Source organism: Elaeis guineensis, chromosome 13 (assembly GCF_000442705.2).
Source record: "Elaeis guineensis isolate ETL-2024a chromosome 13, EG11, whole genome shotgun sequence".
NCBI lineage: Eukaryota > Viridiplantae > Streptophyta > Magnoliopsida > Arecales > Arecaceae > Elaeis > Elaeis guineensis.
The window spans coordinates 18824881-18849324 of record NC_026005.2 but is presented as its reverse complement, the minus strand read 5'-3'; the positions used below and the strand labels follow the sequence as shown (position 1 = coordinate 18849324).

At 35.8% G+C, this 24444-nt stretch overlaps 1 protein-coding gene and 1 long non-coding RNA gene across 2 annotated transcripts; both read left to right on the top strand.

Moving 5' to 3' along the window:
- The first annotated feature begins 463 nt into the window (after positions 1-463).
- On the top strand, positions 464-2568 carry LOC105056335 (uncharacterized). The gene is made up of 4 exons (XM_010938497.4): positions 464-858; positions 1298-1416; positions 1870-1995; positions 2108-2568. Exons 1-4 carry the CDS (start codon positions 643-645, stop codon positions 2190-2192), a joined length of 546 nt encoding a protein of 181 aa, XP_010936799.1. The 5' UTR covers positions 464-642; the 3' UTR covers positions 2193-2568.
- A 5312-nt stretch (positions 2569-7880) lies between these two features.
- On the top strand, positions 7881-11162 carry LOC140853391 (uncharacterized). Its single transcript, XR_012136435.1, has 5 exons — positions 7881-8750; positions 8841-8985; positions 9093-10171; positions 10507-10594; positions 10688-11162. It is a non-coding gene; the product is annotated as an uncharacterized lncRNA (long non-coding RNA).
- Positions 11163-24444: the final 13282 nt, after the last annotated feature.

Genomic DNA, 24444 nt, shown 5'->3' with positions numbered 1-24444 from the left:
ATTGATAAGGAGACTAGGATGTTAAATGAATACATCATGTAATAACGGTCTAATAATTACTTGATCTGGGCCTAGCGTGGTTGAGTAGTAAGATCTGTGCCAGGCAATTAGCTCTAGACATTATTCTAGATCTTGTGTTCAAGATAAATTGAAATCTAGTAAGCTCTAAGATCATGACTTAGATTGTTACTTGTCAAGATAAATAGAGCTATAAAAACATATCGATTAAATTACCCTATTCATAGGAACGACAATGTCATCAAATAATTGTCCTCCTCATTTATCGGATGACTGTATTACCTTTATGGGACTCCCAGGCCTAATAAAACATTACACGCATAGGTGGTGCGGTACAATGCTGGTCTTTGACACCTTGGTCTCTTTGACATAGACAAACATAGACAAGGTCCACAAATTCTCTCCCATCCATAAGGTTATTTCTTCCTTTATTGGTGCTTTTTTTTTGGCCCGTCACCCACTGCAGTTCTCCCACCAGGTCATCTGCCCCTCAAGCTTAGCATTGAAAAGAAAAAAAAAAAAAACGGAGAGCCATGCCAAGTCTGGAGAAAGAAATAGAAAGAATATGAGTAGATTTTGGAATAATATTTGGTTTGGAGCAGGAGAGAGAAGCAAGTCATAGAGATGGAGAGCCAAAAGGTGGTTGTGGTGGTGGAGGAGGCCAACGCCGCCCGAGCTGCCCTCCAGTGGGCGGTCCGCAACTTCCTTCGCAGCACCGACTCCGTCACTCTCCTCTACGTCTGCCCCTTGACACGATCCAAGAAGAAGCAGAGAAAGCTAAGGCTCAAGGGCTTCCAACTGGCCCTCTCTTTCAAGGATCTCTGCAACGGCATCGCCGAGGTGCGTTTCTCTATGTGGATTTTTATTGTCAGAAGATATAACTTTAGGCATAGGTGTAATCATCATCAACACTGTGAACCATGTGAGTTGAAGAAGCTCAATCATAAGTTTCAGCTCTTTCAAAAGCTTTAATCACTAGTTTTTTTGATGGATGGCATGTTTCATGATACAAATAATGATAAGCTACCAATTTTGAGTGTGATTTGATAAGGCACCATGTGTTTTTAGTTTTCTTTTGTGCAAGTTCCTCTTTGAGCCACCTGCTGCTTGTAGTGGTCTTTGCAGAGCTTATGATACTAATCTTGTTTTAATCAGCACCTAGTATTCTAATCAACACCTAACAAAGAGGGTGATGAGCAGGAGGGGTTTGGCTTTGTTGTAGTTGGAGATTTGGTTACTAAAATTCGGTGATCTAAGGGATGATAATATTTGATTGCAGGCAAAGGTGGAGATCATAGTGACTGAAGGTGATCAAGGGGCGTCGGTTGTTTCTACGGTGAACAAGCTTGGAGCCTCTACCCTTGTAGTTGGGCTTCATGAGCAGAGCTTCCTTTACAAGTAATTTTCTTTCATATCTTCAATAATCTTCATCAAAATCATTTTTCTTATCTTTCTTTGGCCCAGCTTTTGTATTTTCTACATCTAAATTTAGAGCAGATTTTAGTAATAAACTCCGTCATTAGATTGGGTTAACCACGCCATATCAAAATTTTTTGTCAAGATACAAAACTTAAGCTGTTCTTTGACATCTTGCAAAAAGTTGTTTAGGTACATCCCACTCCTGGACAAGATCAATTCAAGTATAAGATTTTGTTAGCCGAACAAGGGTGAAGGCATATGCAGTTAATATAGGAGCCATTCTTTTTCAACCAGCAAAAGTTTTTAAAACATATCTTTCAATTAACTTTGTTGAAACACTACTTTAAGAATCAAGCAAGTTAAGTAAAACTCAAGGCACAGCCGATCCTCTTAAACCGACAATATTGGTATAAATTTTGTTCTAATTTTCAGCCCCCCCATTCCAAATCTTGGTGCAAGAAACTTCAATTGTCGCATTCTTGCTATTAAAGAGCACACAAAAACTCGTGAAGGTGTTGTGAATGCGGAATTCTCTCAAGTTGAAATTACAAGGATATGGTGAGTCCTTGGAACTTATCTATGACACTCCTATTTCACCCTTAATCTTCATTGTCTAATTCTTCAAATCTTAATTATACTGATATGATACTATTTTCCTTTTGATTCACAGCATGGCAGAACCCAAGAACCCATTTCCAATCTTCCCTCTTTCCTTGGGGTTTTTATGTAGAAGATCAAAAAGGCGAAAGCAATGAGCCTCCAATTAAGAGGTGCTTTTTTATTAGCCAGGTGCAAAAATATGGTCAAAAGCGACAGTTGGCCTTTTTTTAGTTGATATCTAACCTGCAGCCACACCCAAACAGAGTTAGAATTAATCAAGTATGCTTAAATGGATCATATTTTTGATTTCAATGGAATAGTCTTTTGACAAATAGCAGAGGATTAAAGCGCGTCAATCCATCGATTAAAGAACAGAAAGTTGTGCTGACATTTGTCTTGCGTGTTGAGATTCACTTGTATACAGCGTCAGCCATTTTGTTATTTTTTACAATTTGTGATGTATTTTTAACTTGATCGAGTTGAAGATACCCACCACAGCTCATATAATTTTATGCAAGTTTCTTGTCTTGATCTTTGTCTCGGTCCTTTACGATTACGTGGCATGATTGGTACAGCATGATTAAACCTTGGTAAAATGAGATGTTTGTGGTCCGCACGAATCCCACTAGAACGATCCTTGTAAGCGTTGTTTTAACAACAACAAGATTACGATACTAATACTTGCCTTGCAAACATGTTATTATAATTATAGTGATGTTACATGATGGTCATAACAGGCGTTTTTCAGCACTATCACTGTCTGTGGTATTTGACATTATTTTTATATTAATGTTTGTTATTCAATTATTATTTAATTATAAAATATTTATGATGCAGGCATGCTTTGTTATGAAACGTGCCACGGCATCACCATGGTTGTTGTAGTGCAGCAATGAAATAATTCACAATTAATATTATGCTGTTGTTAGAACTTTGGTTTGGTGGAAAATATGTACATATTTTTTTAGACAAGTTGAAGGGATAAGATGAGTGCTAAAAACCAAGGATCTGTTCCAAAAAGAGCCTCTTGATAGTTAAAACCATCCAAAGAGAGGGATTTGGATCGCATTATAGGAACGTAGGGACTGCGAGTTAAAAGCATTTGGAAGTAGCCAAGGCCGGGAATGTAATTTGGTTTACTCTCCATGAGCTGCTCTAGGCCTCCCACTTGATCAAGCTTTTAAGAGAGGGATGCTAGACACCAAAATTTTGTGGAAATTTACTTGGATCAAAGATAATATCTGTCTCAGAATTTTCGAGGCTTTGCTATTTTGTTGTGTTGTTTTGATGATGATTTTTGCTGACTTTGCTCTTCTGGTTTCATCTCATTGATGATGAAAAAAATTTTTGTTCCAAAATTTATATCCTATGATAATCCTGATTGTGACGTGGTTCTCTTCTTTTCTTTTTCTTTTTTCTTTTTTCTTGGAGTGGGGTGGAGGGTTGTAAGGGTTTAGATCCCCTCTAGTTTGTATAACAACTAGAAGTGGAAAGTATGATTATTCACCCACAATTGTCTGTTTGTATGACTAAATGATACGGTGGAACTGTGATTTCCTAAATAAATTGCATTATGTAGTTTTGTTCAATTGTCCATCATTGATCAACGGAGATCTAATAGGTAGCGGGGGGAGCAACAACCAACGGCTTTCTATTGACATGGCCATTGACTTCAGTCCTGCAATGGTTTCTTGGTCAGGAGGTTAAAGCCGGTCATGGGCTAGGTGGACGGCCATCAGACCCTATTTACGGACAAAATTCAATCTCTGACTACTACGACTGGGTTCCCTATGGCTATGGTCAGGAGGTTAAAGCCAGTCATGGCCTAGGTGGATGACCATCAGACCTTATTTATGGACAAAATTCAATCTTTGACTGCTATGACTGGGTTCCCTAACATTCACAAGATTGCACATGTTGTGACTGTTGCCAAGTTGAAGGTAGCCATTAGTGCATCTTTGGATCGATCTCCACTCTCGTATGTATGAAATATTGTCTGCTTCGGCTCTAGTCATTTTTGAACTTCAATGGACTTTGACCATTTTGAGTCTTATGGTTTTGTTCTTTAAAAGATGCCTCATGAGGGGAAAAAGATCTCCTTTCATATAAGCCATATTCTCTCTTGACTTACAAATTATACGAGACTAAATATACATTTCTATAATACAGCTGGTCCACCAGCGGCAAACATCATAACTTTTGCTGTCTATATAGTTGGACTTATCGATGATGGTGGCATCCTAGGATGGGTTTACTGGTTCTTTGGGAGTTTTATTTAACCTATTATTTGCCCACCCCCAACATCATCAGGGTTTGCTATCTTGAACTCATATTATATTGATCTAACACTTATGTGGGTTGTCTGGTATTTATGGATTTGCCTTTTCATGTCTCTGGTTATAGAATGCTCTTCGCTCTTTCTGGGTGGATTTGCTACTCGTTCCGTACTAATAACAGCTTTGTCTTTGCTCGATAGGTTTATTTTGTATGTAGTTTTTCCTTTGCTCTTTTTTTGATACCGATATGTCTTTGGTCGTCTAACTTCTACTTATATGATCTGGCTCCATGAATAACATTATGGGTGTAGCTTGCTTTCACACCTTTAAAAAAAAAAAAAGAAAAATATAGGGCTGTTGGTGGGCTGGGTTGGTTTGAATGGCCTGATTACTTGGCCTGAGAAAAATCTGGCTTGTAATTGGACTTGAGCCCTTTGAGTCGGTTTTAAATTAAGAAAGCCAGATATATCCAGATTTGGGTTGAGTTCTTAGCTGAAATAAATAGGGGTCCTTTTTTTTTGGCCGGGTTCAAAGAGTAATTCTTTGTACACCAGGGGCGGTGTAATAAATCTGACATAGAGCACACCATATGCTGCGATTGGGCTGTGTGGCATCTATGTGGAAAATGAGACGGGATTTTTTTTTAAATTTTTACGGATGAAAATGCCCTTTCTCTCCATGAGAGGATTTTTTTGGCTTATCATGCTCTCTTGCTTTGCCATTTCAAACGCTCCTCTCTCTCTCCACCCTCTCCGATGCTCTCCTTCCTCTTTGAGCTCTAGGGCATTCCAGATCGATCCTGCTCTGACTGTTTTATGTCTTAGAAGGTTTTGGACAGTATTTTTTTTCTTTAAATTGACAGCAGCATGTCGGGCCAGTCAGAAAGTAAAAACCCCGTGGTCTTTTTTTTTTTTTTTTCAAGTAGTTTATTTATCACATCTCTGTGGATAATTAGATGAGTTAATGCTTTGGCTAGATTTCACGTCCAATATCCGATCACAACTTTCTAGTATCGAAATAATTTTCGATGGTGCCTTTTTTTTGTTGATTTATTACATCTACGGCCTTATTTATAACTTCCTATGGGCTCATACATAACAATCGACGGTACTTTTTTTGGTAAGAGAACGACATCACCCACTTCATGACATCCTGGGTGTGAATTATGACTTATTATAGTCGTAGGAGTTCCATCAATATTTCATGATTTTCGATACTGTTTCATGATTTTTGATATTATTTCATGTCTTCTTGCACTGTTTCATGACTCCTGACATTGTTTAATGAATTCCATCAATATTTCATGACATCTTGTACTATTTTATGACTTTCTACATTATTTCATGATTTTTTGCTCTGTTTCATCACTTTCTATTCTGTTTTATAACATCCAGCACTGTTTCATGATTCTCTACATTGTTTTATCACTTCTGATATTGTTTCATAACTTTTTATTTTGTTTTATGACTTCTTTTACTGTTTCATGACATCCAACATTGTTTCAAGACTTTCTATTTTGTTTTATAACTTTTTTCATTATTTCATGACATCCGACATTGTTTCATGACTCCCTGCACTATTTTATGACTTCCGCCACTACTTTATCAATTTTTCTACATCGTGCACTGTTTTATGACTTCTTTTATTATTTAAGATTTTTTACATTGTTTTATCACTTTCTGTACTATTTTATGACTTTTTGCATTGTTTTATGACTTTTAGCAATGTTTGATATCTTTCTACAGTATTTTATGACTTTCTCCACTATTTTTTGACATCCGATAATATTTTATGACTTTCATCAATATTTCATGACGTCCAGCACTGTTTGATGACTTCCGACACTGTTTCATGACTTCCTGCACTGTTTTATAACTTTCGACATTATTTTATGACTCCATGTATTTTTTTTATAACTTTTTGAACTGTTTTATGATATCCTACACTATTTTGTGACTTCCAGTAATATTTCAGGATATCCTACACTATTTTATAACTTTCTTCGCTGTTTTATGACTATACTATTTTATAATTTCATCTATTGTTTCACGATATCCTGGACTGTTTTATGATATTTTGGATTATTTTATAACTTTCTTTACTATTTCTACTGTTTCATGACATCCGGCATTGTTTTAATGACTTCATTTATTATTTTTTGACTTCCTATACTGTTTCATGGCTTTTGACACTGTTTTATAACTTCCTCCAATGTGTTATGTCATCGTGTACTGTTGTATGACTTCTGATACTGTTTTATGACTTTTTGTACTATTTTATGATTTCTGGCACTGTTTTATAACCTTCAGTATTGCTTCAGGACATTCTACGACATCCAGATATCTGCATTATTTTATGACTTTCGGTATTGTTTCATGACTTTCTGTTCTGTTTTATATCTCCTTCACTATTTCATGACTTCCAATAATATTTTATGATTTTTGTCGTTGTTTCATATCTTCTAAAAATATTTCATGGCATCCTGCGCTATTTTATGACTTTCGGTACTATTTTTTGACTTCTGCCAGTATTTTATGATTTTCGTCGCTGTTTGATGACTTCCGTCACTGTTTGATGACTTTCTGCACTGTTTTATGACTTTTTATATAAATTATGCCTTCCGACATTGTTTATGACTTTTGGCAATATTTTATGACATTGTGCACTGTTATATGAATTTCGGCATTATTTCATGAATTTGAGTATTTTTTTATGATATCCTGCACTATTTCATAATTTCTGGTACCACTAACTTTCAGTGTTGTTTTATGACTTTCGATGCTGTTTTTATGACTTCTATCAATTTTTTATGACTTCTGACACATTTTCATGATTTTCGATAATATTTTTTTTGACTTTTGGCCTTAATTCATGTTTCCCAAAAATGTCTCATTATATCCTACACTTTTTTATGACTTCCAGATTTATTTTATGACTTCTTGTAATTTTTTATGACTTCTGACACCATTTTATGATTTTTGATACTATTTCAAGACCTGTAGTAATTTTTTATGTCTTCCACCAATTTTTTTGACTTTCGATACTATTTTCATGATGCGACAAGATGATTCCCACTAATCGACTCAAGTGCCTTAGGTGTTGATCAGGAACTACTAATAACCATTTTTTCAAGGGTTAAGATATCAAATTTGCCCTTGGGCAGTAAAAAAAAAAAGGAAGTTCATCTCCCCAACAATCCCTTTGCTCCATCATTTGCTCTCCCTTCGCTCCCTTCCCAGCAAGCGGAAAGAAAAAAAGAAGCTAGGAGGTGGAGGAGACGAGAGAGGCATCCAGGATAAGAGAGGTGTCCCTTTGCTCCATCATATGCTCTCCCTTCGCTCCGTTTGCTCCCTTCACTCCCTTTTCTGTTTGATGTCGACTAGAAAGTACTTGATTAGAAGGCGTTCAGGACAAGAAGGCCCAGACAACCATTAGATGGAGGAGAAAGAAAGTATTTCAGTAGTTGTTTACAGAAAGAGGGTGCCTCTTCTTTTTTTTGGTGAAAGAGGAGGGTTAAGTCTGAGCCAGAAAGGTGACGGATCTCCTCACTTTTACTCCTTCCATTAACCGTCGACATCTTCGTCTAGCCAAACAGTGATCCTTGCAAAGTTTTTATGATTTCCTTTGTGCCCAGTATGACTGCTTGATGTATAAGATGATATCGTATTGTCAAAATTTGACTCCATGTGTAGGATGATTATTTATTTTCATTATTTTTGTTGCAGTAAAATTTTCAGAGGTCTCCATGATTTCGAGAGATAGGACCCCTCAAATTTTTAAAAACTCATGCAAGCCCTCTGTGTATGTACACAATATCTGCAAAATGGAGTTTTCTGCTACTCATGTAGAGCTTATCAAGCAGACCTAATTTGGAGCCTTTGTCGACATGAAGCCATTTATAGTTGATGGGGTACTCCTTTCGGATATCATAAAAATGTTATGAGGATGGAGATAAATTTTGTTTTGCAAGAAAGTAATTAATTTTAGTGTGGAAGAAGTGGCACTTATTATCGGCCTTTCCTGCCATGAAAAGAAGGTTACAGCCTCCAAAGTCTTGAAGGGGAAGGGGAGGCATTTTGATAGATTCAAGACTAACATGGATCTGCATCATAAAGGAATTGAGAGGTTGATTGATCGTCTGAAGGATTCGAAAGAGGAAGAGGATATGGAGGACACTGTGAGGGTTTGGATAGCGTATATGTTTGTGATGTTCTTGTTTTCAAGGTTATACGACACGTGTCCAAGATTCCTTATCCCCTACTTAGATGACCTTTCAGAGTTGGGAGCTTTCGCCTGATCTGATGCCATCAAGATCTTGATTTTACAGGTGCTCCCAGAGATTGTTGAATGTTTAAAGTCAGAAGAGCCATGCTAGGCAAAAAGGATCGACAAGGGTCAAGGCAGCCTTACCTCTTTAGCTGTTCAGTTGCTCTAATGGTAATGATAATTCTAAAAAAAAAGAATCATCCTGCTTTATGTTAGTTATTTGTCATTCATTACCTATTTTGATTATTTTTTCATCTGCAGGTATGATTTCTCGAGCACACCAACCTCCGAGTCCCAATAGATTTATCAGTATTACCAAGGCTGCATCAGTGGCATTCATGTAGAAAGAAGATCCATGACAGTCTTTTCGATATGATCAACTTCGAGGAGATAAGGGGGAGCAATGGTGATTACAGGAAGCCATATCATTTTTGTAAGATATTATAATTTGCTTTCAAGATGTCATAAAATAGATATATAACTCACAGTCTCTTGTATGTTGCTTGTTAGCAGGTTTTGGATTATATTACACCAGTACCACAGGAGCAGTGGCTCCTTCATCTTGCTAAAGAGATACCCCTTGAAAGTTCATCCAAGCAATTTTACTGTACAAGATGTGCACAGTTAAGGAAAGAGATTGAGGAACTTAGAAAAAAGCTCCTCGTTCAAGAGAAGCTTGTCAGAGCTTTGCTTGAAAAGGAAGTCAAGCACACTAGTGTTCATGTCGAAAAAAAGAAGAGATATGTGGAGGAGGAAGATCAGAAGAGGAGGAAGTGCATGGAAAGCACTTGTTAAATTTATACAAGAGGATAGGAAGAAGACAGAAGCGAAAAAGAGAAAGATTTTAGTGGAGGAGAGGAGGAAGGAAGAGGATGATAGAAGGAAAAGGAAGGAAGCATATGAAAAAAAGAAGCTTCTGCAGATGAATAAGGAGGAGGAGGAGAGGAAAAGGAGGAAAGAAGAGGGGACTAAGAAGAAGGTAGAGAAGAATAAGAAAGAAGAGAAGAAGATTATAGAGGAGGTGAGTGAGCAGGAGGGGGAGAAGAACAAGGAGGAAGAGGAGGAGAGGAAGAAGGATGAGGAGAAGAATAAGAAGGAAGAGGAGGAGAATAAGATGATAAAGGTCGAGAGGGAGGAGGAGGAGGCGGAGTGGAAGCAAGAGGAGGAGAAGGATAATAAGGAAGAGTAGGAGGAGATAGAGAAGAACAGGGAGGATGAGGAGGAGAGAAAGAAGAAAGAGGAGAAGAACAAGAAGGAGGTGGAGGAGAAGAAAAAGAAGAGAGAGCAGAAGGAGGGGGGCAAGCAAAAGACAATGACATTTTCACTTGAAAAGAGGGTTAAAAAGGAACACAGAATTTACAAGACCTCGTATTTGACGGAAGATCCATCATTTTTAATTGGTCCAGCTACAAAGAAGAAGTCCAGGATTGTCTCTATTTGAAAAAAAAAGACAGTAGTCAAGGAAGAATCTGTGCCCGTCGACTCAATGATGTAGGGATTCATCATTGTTGATCGCAAATATCATAGCAAAGATCTTTAAATGGAAGAAGATGATACCTCATCAATGATTTCATGGATGAAAGAGTGACTTCGTAAGTATTTTATGACTTCAGTCATCTAGCATTGTTTTATAACTTCATATTCCATTTCATGACTTCCTCCATAATTTTCTCTGATTTTCTCCACTGATTCATAAAGTTTCATAACCTTTTTCATGACATCCTAGACTATTTCATAACTTCCTTCAATATTTCATGACATCCTTCAATATTTTATGACTTTCAGCCGTATTTTATGACTTCCAACATTCTTTTACAATTTCCTCCACTATTTCATGACTTTCAATAATTTTTCATGACTTCCTATTCTATGACTACCTGTACTATTTTATGATGTTTGGTATTGTTTTATGAATTTGAAATTGCAGCAACGTTATTTTCATCAATGATCGTGGAGGCAGCATTACAAGGTCTCATCTCTATGATTTGATATTTGAAAAAATGATCATTGATGATGTAAGTCATTCTGATCTTCGTGTTGTTCATATCCCCTACATTGACTTTGTACGATTATCCAGTCATTTTTTTATCAATTTTTTTTTTTCTCAGATCATTCATGCTGGGCAAGATTTCATCATAAGAAAATAGAAGGAACGACTAGAGCTGTATCACAAATGCATTGTTTCATCCGTTATGACAACCGGCATGTGCATAACATCCAATTCACCTATTCATGAGCTTGCTAGCACCACAGGTGGAATGATTTTCGATACAGTTAGTGATGAAAAAAAAAAGATGATTTCAGATTTTTTTTCAATATCATTAACATCGAGAATGTGCACTGGCACTTGTTGATTCTTGACATGCAGTGGAAGGAGTTCATCCACTTGAATTTTTTAAAGTGCAATGCCAAGCACAAAACTAGTGCCAGAAAGTGGCAACAGATTGTTGGTAGCATAATGCATATTTTTTGTGACAATGTAGATGTTATAAATTAAAAAATTTTAGATGATGATGCCTGCCCATCTCAGCCTGTTGGATCCCTGGATTGTGGTCTGTATTATCTTAAGTATATGGATTATCTCGCTTGGAAGGACATGCTAGAGCAATGGGATTTTACACAAGAAGATATTTTTCGATATCGTGGGGAGCTTGGAGCCTCGATATTAAGGGATGGGCTTGCCCAGAAACTCCAAAAACTTGTTGATGATTTTTTGAAATTATGATTGTTTTTTATTTGATGACATATATATTCAAACATCATTAATGAATGTTTATTTTTCATTTCATTTCTTTTAATTCTCTGTTGATGATTCCCTATTGATGATGTTTGTTTTTTAAAATGATGAAAGTCATGAAATAGGAGTTTGGTCGCGGAGGAATTCTATCTTATCCGGACTTTCTTAATTTGAAGAGGAGTCGTATATGGTGAAGAACTTAGCTTGGCCACAGCCGATCTTCAATAGGTCATCCAAGTCGATCTATAGTAGGTCGTCTGACCGAGGTACATGAGTTCGTGGAGCTGATATTTGTCCTCTTTATAGTCGAGATAGGTCGGTGGTATACGAACTTCAGTAGATCATCGGGGATGAGATAAAGTAGGATCAGGTTGAGGAATAGAGGTTGCTACCACCAATTTGGTAGGTCATACTAGGTGAATTTCATAGGTTATCATCTGGTAAACACCATCTCCCATACCTCAGCCCTGACCGAGGTTGTGCTGGCCGAGGCTAAGGCATAGATCTACAACAAGACTAAACCCTTTGAACAAGATGACTGCAATGATCCAGACTAAATCCTCCCAGAATCTAAACCCACAATGCTAGCTACAGTGCTGAAGGCACCTTCAGCACTGTAGCTGCTACTCCTTCAGAAGGTGCCTTCAGCACTGTAGTGGCTACAGTGCTGAAGATGCCCCAGCGAAATGGGTTTAAGGCGCTGCGATCAAGGCTAGTCTGATTTCAATTCCATTCAACCTAGATCTAGGTTCATCAAACTTTGGAATCTGGTTGGCCACACCGCGTGTGAATTAAAACCAAGGCCATAATCCCTAGATCTAGCTCCCATCTCCAAATCCATCTCACTGTTTTCTCTCAAATCTCAAGCCGAAAATCTCCTCCCCTCTGATCTTGGTGATTGGCTAACTTTGGGATCAAATGGCTCTGAAGATGCATCTTCTCTAATGCAAAAGAGTAATCAAAAGTGTAGAAAGTATAAGGGGAAGAGAAGCAAGAGAAGCAACAACTTCAGTTTCATCACCTCCTCCAAGAACTTCAGTAAGTACCAAAAATATTCTTTCTGATCGTATTGTAGATATGAATTTTTTAGATTCAGAAAGATTCTAGATTGCAAACTTGATTAGACTTATGGAATGAAAATTTATTTGCATAGCTCAAGCCCCAATGTTTATGAAATTAGTTAGAGAATTTTATCAGAACATCTCATTTGAAGAAGAAGGTGGGATATCAACTTTAGTAAAAGAAAAGAAAATTAATTTTAATGATGAAATACTTAAGAAAATTTTGAAACTTCTCACCGAAGGAGATCTACTAGACAGTATAGAGGATGGAAGTGCAAGAATAGAATGTGTTCTTGAGATAGAGGACCACGATCAATTTAGTAAAATTTATGGATGACACTTAAATGTTGAAATGAGACTCCTCCATATTTTGGAGTAAGACTTTAGAGAGAATAATTAATCAAATTAGGTAAAGATAGCAAAATCAATAAAGGAACTCTCCACAGAATGCATTTCTTCAAAATTGATGATCAGTAGACTAGGAAGGATAGAAGTAAAGATGTTCTGAAGAATATTTTAGCTAAAGAAGAGAGACCTCATTTTAGTGGGGGTGGAGCAGCAGAACCTTCTAGATTTATGGAGCAAGAGATTTTGATGATCAAGTGAGGATGACTCAAGATCTGATCAGTGCTATGGCTCAGGAGGTCACATCTATTATTTAGTCCTCTCAATCTTCAAGGAAGAGTTCTACATGGATGGATCCGACCGACATGCATAGTTCTTTAGTCGATCAGAAGTTGGACAATCTTATTTCAACAGTACAGGACATAAGATAAGACGTTCACAATTTGATATTTCATATTAAGAAATTAGAGAGAAATCCACCTTATATAGACATAATACATCAGCTATCCAAGGTGATCTACATTCTTAGAGTCCTCCAAACTACTATACAGAGAGACATAGGTGGGGTAGAAAGACATAAAATTCTCTCTACTGGGTTGGCTACAATCTTACACACTGTTGTCCGAATCGGTTGGCAGATGAATGTCCTTATTCCGAATCTCCCAAGTCACGCTCAACCCAATCAACCTCCTCTCCCAAGTCAGGCTCAACTCAGTTAGCCTTCTCTTACTCAGCCATCCTCCTCTAGACCATCCTCATCTAGCCATACTTATTGATGAATTCCTTTAGAGTAGTTTTTGAGTTCACATACCCATCGAAGAAGTGATTAATGCTCTCACTCCTCTCGGAGGATGACATTCCTGTAAAGGATATCAGAAACAATGAACAAAGTATAATGAATTTTTTAGAGATTAAAATCTATAATTAAAAATATGCATCCACAAAGAATGTATCCTTAAGGTATACTAAAACCCACTTATCCCAGCATTCGCAAAGATCATGTAAGTAGGCTACAGCCTTGCATTCTTCATATTTATCTATGAGTCGTGCCCATTTTTTTTAGAAAGCCTGTATCATCACAGTGTCATATACAGCCTCATCGAATTCAACCATAAATTTGGGATGAGCTATGCGTATGTAACCTATTTCCTCAAGGATCTTCTTCAAAATGTGCCAAAGACAAAATCGGTGATGTACATTTGGAAAAATATGCCTAACCGCAGCCTCGATTGCCTTATCTTGATTTGTGATAATGGCATTGGATGCTTGACCTCCATTTTCATCCTGGCACGACTTAAATACCCATTTGAAAATCTCGATCGTCTCATCTGACAATAACACACATCCCAACAGGGTGGACTATCCATGGTGTTTAACTCTGATAAATGAACAGAATGATATTTGATATGTATTTGTGAGATACGTAGAGTCAAATATTAGTATATCTCCAAAGTAATTACAGGCTATTCTTGATCTTGGATGGATTCAGAATACGGTCTTAAGTTGTCTACTGTCATTCAACTCCACCGTGTAGAAAAAAATTACATTTTTAGCTTATATTTCTGTGAAACGCATTGTCATTGATTGTGCATCTTCCTCTTTCAGCTGACTTTGATATTTTTGACAAATAAAATTATGTGCATCCTTCTCTGTGAATTTTAATTGTCTTTTACCACCTTTTCTTCTTGTAATGACGGAGTATATCTGAGTTGTAGGTATATTCACGACATATATGTTGCAAATCTTAGCCTTTTCAAGTATGCTGATCTTCCTGTTGGACCGTAGATAAGCGATGGCAGATATGGAGAGCTCATGATTATGCTCTAAAACAATAACATCCAATCTCCACTTACTAGTCATGGAATTAAGTCTGGTTTTTATTGAGGCCTTGCAGTCAATTTTGCCAGTGTCCATAAGATTCATAAAATTGAAATTTTTTTTGGATTTTTCTTCCTTTTAGCATTCTAGATGCTTAAAATATAATTCTTTTTTCTCGTTTGACCTACTACACATGATTGTGATTCTAAAATTGAGTTTTCTCGTATAATAATATTCTTAAATTTATCGCAAGCGTACGGTGTGCAATGTAACACATCTGACGAGTACGAGTCGATGTCACGAGGAATTGAATTTTGAATTATATTTAAATGCTTGCTCAGGCGAGCTTTAGAGAAAAAGGAAAGAGATTGTTTGTTGAATTATGAACTACTAAAGCAGTAAACTAATTAATTATGAAGGTAAATTATCTAAAAGATCTAGGGCTCTTGAATCCACTAGACTAATGAATTAGAGAGCCTTCCTATGATTTCTCTTATAATGTCCCTTGATCAAGGTGTAAAATATGAACAAGCATGGATCATGAAGAGATTTAACTCAACTATGATCCATCAAATATTTTGTTCTCACCCTAATTAAGAGACCCTTTCTTTCTTCACTTCTCTTGTGTTATCCAAATAAAGGCTATGAAGGGATTCTGACCCAACTATAGCCCATCAAGGTTTCCACATAGAAAGAGAAGAAATGATTTAAAAAATTATGATCCTTCTATCAATCATCCCTTTTTACACCGAATCAAGCATAGACTATGAAGGGATTGTGATCCAATGATAGCCCGTCAAGTCTCTTGATAAGAGAGATGAAGAGAGAATGATTCTAAAAATTTAAAAGTTTGAAAAGCGAAATTGAATAGAGCAGACTTCTATTCATGATTTAGCTTCATCACAAATTTCAGAAGAATTACTTAGCAAGACATAGTTGATTTAAAGTCAAAAATAAAATAAAGACTAATTCTACTTGCTGGAGTTGAACTTGCGAAAATTAAAAATTATAGAATTAAAAGATGCAGAAATTTAAACTATCCTATTGTAGAAATTAAAATTATAAAAATTAAATAGAAAGAAAATAACTAATTTATTTCTGAATAAAAATTCTGATACAAAAATTTTCAACTCCTAAGCCATTAATAAGGCTTGGAGTTTGAACAGAAAATAAAATCTCTTACAGAATCAGACTTCTCTCCTTCTTTTGGCTTAGGATCAACCTTCCCCTGGCTGACTCTCCTTCTCGTGTGTTAGAAGGATGGAAGAAAGTGGAAACAAAGTAGCTAAAAAATTTTAAAGGTGGATATGTCTGCCTGTCACACAAACCCCCTACAATAATTATGGAGTGGAGAGAGTTCCCCCAGAATAAAGGCATTGACCTTTATTTATAGTTATTAGGGGGGAAACGGTGTTTATGATTTTTAGATGTGGGACTAAAAAGAGAGAGTAGGTGAATGATTAGGATTTTTTTTTTTTTCATATTTTTATTTTTTTTTAAAAAGTTTTAAAAGCATCTCTATCTTCACCGTGCATCCTGGGCCTTATTATCACGTTCGCTCGTTGCTCGCATCCTTTCCGTGTCTGTACCTCCAAATGAATGCATACCGCATTCTCAGCCGCCCAACAGCCTATAAGCTCCACAAAGATTCCTCTTCTAGAACCAACATGGCCCCCCTCTTTTCTTCCAAATACCGCATGTGTCCCCCTTGTCTTTGGTGGATGGCATGTGGGCGTTGCTTACTCGGGCCCAAATCTTCTAGTTATTTACTTTAGACTTGAATCCAATTCTGACAAGTCTTCAATGGTGCATGAGTTGTGGGCTGCCTTCAAAAGTGAGAGGTTTCAAGTTTGTGACTTCATCCACTTCTAATTACATAATTGGTTCTTCTGACAAGTTTTGTATTAGATTGAATTGACTTCTGGCTTTTAATTTAATTTCATTTTAACTTCATTTTTGATCTCGTTTGATTTCTCTAAGCCTGCAGATCAGACTTTTCATATTGGTGTAGCTTTTTTCTGTAAAATATACGAAAAAGTATCAAGTTTAAAAGAATAAAGATAATTTGATCCATAAATTAATACTTCTATGAGCAAATTTATACACCTATCACACCCCCCAATTTATTTATTGCTAGTCTCTTAGCAATGCCATATATATATATATATTAATTTTTAATTTTTAATTTAATTTAATTTTTTTTAATAATATTTCATTAAGATAACTCTTTACAAAAATAGATCTAGGATTGAAAGTCAAAGAGTTTAGCAAGTATTACTAATTAAATATTGAGCTTTAAAAGTAAATTTCGTAGTTAGTACAATTAAAAACTTCCTTAGAATATATCGAAAGGTCTACAGCATTTGTGTTTGTGATGACCAACTTAGCATTTGAGTGCTGGCTTGTAAAGGACAAATGTATCTTCTCTTATCATCCTATTTTGGTTAATTTTCTATACACCCCCAAATGAACTTAAGGTAGCTTTCACACTGCTTTTTTTTTTTTTTTTTTACTGAGCATCCTGGCCTTCCCTTCACTGTTTGACGCGAACCTTCACACTTGACTTAGGTGCAGAGATCCGGTTACTAAGCTTAGGGCAATTTACATATACTCTGTATTTTTATTTTAGGCAGGTAGCTCTTTTCTCAAATTCAATTTTTTAATTGGAGTATATATCCATTATCAATTTTAAGTTATAATTGAGTCCTCAGTCGGCTCCACAATCAGCACCTATTTTACATTGTCAGTGTGCATGTGTAATTAAAAGTGCTAATAGCCTTTAGGTGATCTAAGTAAGTTACTAAAAGTCTACCCACTAATCTACTTTTTAACTCGCCACAGTCATTAGCAAATACTTTCTAACTCTTATTATTATTATTATTTTTAATCTATTTTGCTCAAGATACTTTTTTTTTACCCCCCAACTTAAATATCATTATTTCTAATGAAGGAAGAAACACACTGAATGTAAGAAAAAGAAAGATATCACCTGATTATGTGTTTTTTGTTGAAGGTGATCTGGTATGATGTTGGTCTGAAAGTTCGAAGTCTGAAGACTGGTATCTCTATTTATTCAATAGAAAAGATATTAGTTGGAAAAAAAAAATTGGATTGCCTCCCAGAAGTGCTAAGTTTAATATTTTCAGTCAGACAAAATATTTCAAGCAATTTAATCATGATAAATTGGCTCATAGAGAACCATGGCTTTGTCAATAGATTCTTTGGGTAGTTCCAAAAATGGTTTCAATCTTTGATCATTAACTTTAAACACAGCACCATTACTTGGATTTTCAATTTCTATAGCTCAATGTGGGAAGACTTCTTTAACTAAGAAAGGTCCTGTCCATCTAGACCTAAGCTTTTCAGAAAATAGATGTAATCTAGAATTATATATAAAAACTTTTTGTCCAGGAGCAAATGATTTTCTCATAATTACCTGATCATGAAATACTTTGGTTCGCTCCTTGTACACCCTAGCATTCTCGTAAGCTTCATTTCTAAGTTCTTCTAATTCATTAATTTGAGGCTTCCTATGATTTTCAGCTACATCCAAATCTATATTTAAATTTTTAATGGCCCATATGGCTTTATGCTCTAGCTCAACAGGCAAGTGATAAGATTTTTCAAATACAATCCTATCGGGAGACATTCTTAAATTGGTTTTGAAGGCGGTTCGATATGCCCATAGTGCATCAACTAATTTCAAGGACCAATCTTTTCTATTGGTATTAACAGTTTTCTCTAAGATTTGTTTGATCTGTTTGTTGGACACTTCTACTTGTCCACTAGTCTGAGGGTGATAAGGTGTGGCCAACTTGTGAGTGACATTATATTTTTTTATTAATGTGGCAAAGGGTCGGTTACAAAAATATATCCCTTGATCACTAATAATTGCTCTAGGAGTACCGAAGCGAGAGAGAATATTTTCTTTTAAAAATTTTATGATCACTTTGCTATCATTAGATCTACAGGGAAGCGCTTCTACCCACTTCGAGACATAATCGACAGCTACTAAAATATATTCATTACCAAATGAGTTTGGAAATGGGCCCATAAAATCGATCCCCCACACATCAAAAATTTCAACCACCAAAATTGGATTGAGAGGCATCGTATTTCTCTTAGTGATTCATCCAATTTGTTGGCATTGAGCACAACTTCTACAGTACTTGTATGCATCCTTAAATGGATTGGGCCAATAAAATCCATATTGAAGGACTTGAGCAGCTATTTTCTTGGACGCAAAGTGACCACCACATGCTTGGTCATGACAGAATGATAAAATACTTCTAACCTCATTGTTCGGGACACACCTTCTAATTATTTGATCAGGACACTGCTTAAAGACGTATGGATCATCCCAAATGAAATACTTCACTTGGACAAAGAATTTGTGTCTGTCTTGAGTAGTCCAATGAGAAGAAACTTTACCAACGGCTAAATAGTTGACAATATCGGCATACTATGATTCAGTGGACATAGACATGAGCTGTTCATCAGAAAAAAATTTATTGATAGGTGATTCACTAGATGGTGCGACTATGATTCGGGATAAGTGATCCGCTACTGTATTTTTTATACCTTTTTTATCCCTGATTTCTAGGTCAAATTTTTGAAAGAGTAAGATCCATCGTATCAAGCGTGCCTTGGTGTCTTTCTTTGCTAGAAGATGTCTAATGGCTGAGTGATCAGTATAGACAATGTGTGTGATCCAACCAAATAGGACCTAAATTTTTTTAGGATAAAGACAACGGCCAGAAACTCTTTTTCAGTGGTAGTGTAATTAAGCTGCGCATCATTTAAGATTTTGCTCACATAGTAAATAACTTTAGGAAGCTTATTAATTCTTTGACCTAAAACTGCACCCACAGTGTGATCAGATGCATCACACATCAGTTCAAAAGGTTCAGACCAGATAGGAGGATGAATGATAAGAGCTGAAATGAGTACCTTTTTAAGAAATTCAAAAGACTCTAGGCATTCATGAGTGAACTCAAATTTGATTTTTTTTGCTAAGAGATTAGTTAATGGGCGAGCTACTTTGCTAAAATTGGCAATGAATCTTCTATAAAATCCAGCATATCCTAAAAATAAACGAATTTCTTTGACAGATTTGGATGATGGAAGACTTGCAATAAGATCTACTTTGGCTTTGTCCACTTCAATTCTTTTTTTCGAAACTACATGGCCAAGAACTATCCCTTCTCTAACCATGAATTGGCACTTTTCCCAGTTAAGAACTAAGTGCTTCTCCTTACATCTTTTTAGAACTAATCTTAGATGATCTAAGCATTCAGAGAAAGTCAGACCAAAGACAAAAAAGTCATCCATAAAAATTTTCAAAAATCGTTCAACCATATCTGAAAAAATACTGATCATGCATCTCTGAAAGGTTGCCGGCGCATTACATAATTCAAAGGGCATATGCCTATAAGCAAAGGTTCCAAATGGACAAGTGAATGTAGTCTTTTCCTGATCTTCGGAGGCTATAGTGATCTAATTATAGCCGAAATATCCATCGAGAAAATAGTAGAATTTTTGTCTGGCTAATTTTGCTACCATTTGATCAATAAACGATAATAGAAAGTGATCTTTTCTTGTTACAACATCAATTTTTTATAGTCTATACAGACCCTCCACCCCATTTGTGTCCTAGTTGGAATAAGTTTGTTTGCTTCATTCTGGACCACTGTTATCTCAGACTTTTTAGGTACCACTTGTACAGGGCTTATCCACGAGCTATCAGAGATGGGGTAGATGATTCCATTATCAAGTAACTTTAGAATTTCTTTTTTGACTACATCCTTTATGGCTGGGTTAAGTCTTCTCTGAGCATCTCTAGTTGGTTTGGCCTCTTCCTCTAGGTGAATCCTGTGTTGAACTATGGAAGGGCTTATTCCCTTAATATCAGCCATGGTCCAGCCTATTGCTTCACGATTCTTTTTCAGAATTTCTAGCAACTCCTCTTCTTGTTTAGAATTTAGGTCAGATGCGATAATTACAGGCAAGATTTCTTCTAGACCTAAATATACATATTTAAGGTGTTTGGGGAGGAGTTTCAATTCTAATTTGGTTGCCTTCTCTATTGATGGTTTGGATGATGGACTAATTATTTTTATGATTGGTTCAATGGAAGGCTCTTGTCTCTGGCTATTCCTATTATCTATAGCAATTTTATTGATTTCTTCAGATTCATTTATTGGCCAAAAACTGGACTCAAAATTGACTTTTTCATCGTTAATGTCAATGGGTTCATAAATTTTCTCTTGAATTATATTTACATCAGCATGCTGGGTGGATTCTTATTCTAGGTTGAATATATTTAGCTTAATTATCATATTTTCAAAAGATAGCTTCATAAGTCCATTCTGACAGTTAATTTCAGTATTTACAGTAGCTAAGAATGGTCTTCCTAAAATAACTGGGATATGATCCTTGGGGTTCGCAACTGGTTCGGTCTCTAAAATGATAAAGTCTACAGAAAAAATAAAATTACCAATCTTGATTAAAACATCTTCTACCATTCCTTTAGGGATCCTAAGAGATCTATCTGCTAATTGCAATATGATTTTTATCGGTAGAAGTTTTTCTAATCCTAATTGCTTATAAACTGAAAATGAAAGAATATTTATACTAGCTCCTAAATCTAGCAAGACCTTCTTAATATGGATTTCTCCAATATCACATGAAATTATTGGAGATCTTGGATCCTTATATTTTATTGACACATGACTAGATAAGTATGAGCTCACACTTGCTGCCAAAAATGCTCTCTTAGGTATATTGGTGGCTCTTTTCTTGGTACAAAGGTCTTTTAGAAATTTAGCATAGGTTGGAACTTATTTAATCATGTCTAAAAGAGAAATATTTACTTGAACTTACTTAAACACTTTTAAAATTTTATTCAAATATTTTGATTTTTTATTGGGCCTTAGTCGATTTGGAAAAGGAGCTTCAGAAATTTTAGATTTTGGGCTTGGTGTACTATCAATTTCAGGAGCTTGAATTTGTAAGGTAGATTTTTTATAAGATGAGTCAATTAAATTTTCTCTATCATCAGATGTACCTACCTTATTGTCTACTTATTTTTCAGATCTTAAGATGTGAATAGCATTCATATGACTGACTTGGTTTCCTTGTTGGGGTCGTGGACCATTTTGATTTCTTGGGTTAGGTTCAGGTTGGCTTGGTAGCTTACCTCGTTCTCGCTCGCTCATAGCAGAAGCTAGCTGACCCACTTGCATTTTCAAACAGACAATGGCTTGGGAGTTAGTGTTTATGAGTTGACCCGTAGTTTGCATGAAATTGCTCAGTGTGGCATTGGTGTCAGTATTGAATTTGGCCAGGACTTCTAAACTTTTCTCTAGAGAATTAAGTTTCTTTTCATTATTATTGAAGCCTGGTGGGTTGTTTATCACAGGGTTAGGCCTTGGATTTTGCTGGCTGTAGCTAGGACCATCTATATTTTGGTTTTGTAATCAAGAAAAGTTTGGATGATTCCTCCAACCTGGGTTATATGTGGGTGTATAGAAATTGTTCACTGGTTTCTGGTATGTGGTATTTACCTGTGCACATCTATTTTCTATTGGATTCATCAGGAAGGGACATTCTTCAAGGACATGATCGGGTGCACTACATGCATTGCATATGGGTGCAAAAATTTGGTTCACACTGACTGATTTTTGTAGCTCTAAGGCCTCTAACCTACGTGTTAATGTTTCTATTTTGGCATCTACAGCTAGGAAAGTTTGAATTTGATGCATTCCTTTTGAAGGTGTTGGTTTCTCAGATTTTCTAGTTGTTTTCCATCATAAATTTTTCTCAGCTAGGTCTTCTAGAAATTGTCAGGCTTCAGTGGGTTCTTTATACATGAATTGACCTTGGTACATGAACTCTAGCATAGTTCTAGAATTTGAATCTAGCCCTTCATAAATTATCTGGCATAGCCTCTAGATTTCTATTCCATGGTGTGGGTATTGGGTCAAGAGGTTCTTAAAGCGATCGAAGTATTTTCAGAATGATTTTTCAGCTAGTTGGTAAAATTGGTTTATCTCATTCCTAATCCTAGCTATTTTGTGATGGGGAAAGAACTTCTTTAGGAACACTCTTACAAAACCCTCCCAAATTGTGACAGATTGATTTGGAAGACTATAGAGCCACTTTTTAGCATTGTTCTTAAGTATAAAACTGATCAGTCTTAGTTTAACCTCATCCTCTGACAGTTGTTGCAGCCTCATAGTTGCACAAACCTCTTCAAACTCTCTAATGAATATGTATCCATCCTCTATTCTCGTGAATTTTGGAAGCATGTTAATAATTTGAGGTTTAATTTCAAAGTTGTTTGCAGTGGGTTGGGACAACCTGATGCAAGAAGGTTGGATGGAACCGACTGGATAATATAAATTCCTAAGGGTTTGGGGTTGATTTGGTTCTCCCATTATAGAAGTTGTTGGGTTTGAAACAAAAATCTAATTAATTCTTACTAGTCGACCCGACACCCTTTTCCACGAAGGAAGTGAAGAAAGTATTTTTTTTTTTATTTTTTTATTTTAATTTTTTTTCAATCAAGTTTTCAATCAAAAGAAGAGAAAAGAAAAAAAAGAAAAAGAGTACTGACTAAGGTTTTCCTAATTTTAGACAGCTCCTAACTGTCAAGGTCACCTTCGAGCACTCCAAGATCAAAATTGACTAACCGAATCAGTCAGGTAAGTGTAAGATTGGTGGAAGGTTCTCCATACTTTCGCAACGGACCTAATTAGATAACAACCTTTCTTCGGAACGTAGTTCTTAACCACTTTTCTAGACACTGACAGGCTAACCCACTTGAATCCAATCTAACTCTTAGGTTTTTTTGTCCTAATGAGCTTGAATGTTCCTAAGGCTGACGTTTAATTAATTTTATTTAAGGATTAGGTTATGTAGATGCAAGAAGGTGATTTGTGGGCTAAGGAAGGGTGATCAAATTTCCATTTTATCTGATTAATGGGTGATGTCCTTAAGATATATTACGAAAATACAATGCAAAGAAAGCAAGGTGACCAAATAAAGTGAAAGATTTTTCAAGTTTAGTTGTTTCTTTATATTAATTAAATCTTATGCGATTAGTATTTTTTTTATGTTGATCTAATTACAGAATTAAAGTAAATGTTAATATTTGGATTAGTGAGTTATGAAAGAAATAAAAAAAAATTAAATTAGTTAATAAGAAAATGAGACTTATGCAATCTAAATATAATGAGATAATTCTAATCTAAAAGTGAAAAATTAACTAAGCAAATAAGCAGCACTTAAAAGAAAAATCTAAGAATTAAAGGTAATAATTTTTTTTTATGTAAATCAAAATATATCCTAGGACAACCATACAACGTAACTTCCAGTACGTCAGGGCAACTTTATGTCAGGACAGATTTTGATTAAACTTAGAAGATAGAAAGAAATTACTAAAACTAAAACTAAAAATATGAAGAACAAGAATCTGAAATACAATTTAAATACGTCAATTCTCCGGCAATGGCGTCAATAACTTGATATGTCTTAAATTTATCGCAAGCGCACGGTATGCAATGTAGCACATTCGACGAGTACGAGTCGATCCCAGGAGAAATTAAATTTTGAATTATATTTAAATACTTGTTCAGGCGAGCTTTAGAGAAAAAGGAAAGAGATTGTTTGTTGAATTATGAACTACCAAAGTAATAAACTAATTAATTATGAAGATAAATTATCTAAAAGATCTAGGGTTCTTGAATCCGCTAGACCAATGAATTAGAGAGCCTTCCTATGATTTTTCTTATAATGTCCCTTGATCAAGGTGTAAAATATGAACAAGTATGGATCATGAAAAGATTTAACTCAACTATGATCCATCAAATATTTTGTTCTCACCTTAATTAAGAGACCTTTC

Bases quoted from the DNA above. Each gene is read 5' to 3' on its own strand.
- LOC105056335 (XM_010938497.4), top strand. From the start codon at position 643: ATGGAGAGCCAAAAGGTGGTTGTGGTGGTGGAGGAGGCCAACGCCGCC. The intron at 859-1,297 runs GTGCGTTTCTCT...ATTTGATTGCAG, and splicing joins TCTGCAACGGCATCGCCGAG to GCAAAGGTGGAGATCATAGT. The intron at 1,417-1,869 runs GTAATTTTCTTT...TCTAATTTTCAG, and splicing joins GAGCAGAGCTTCCTTTACAA to CCCCCCCATTCCAAATCTTG.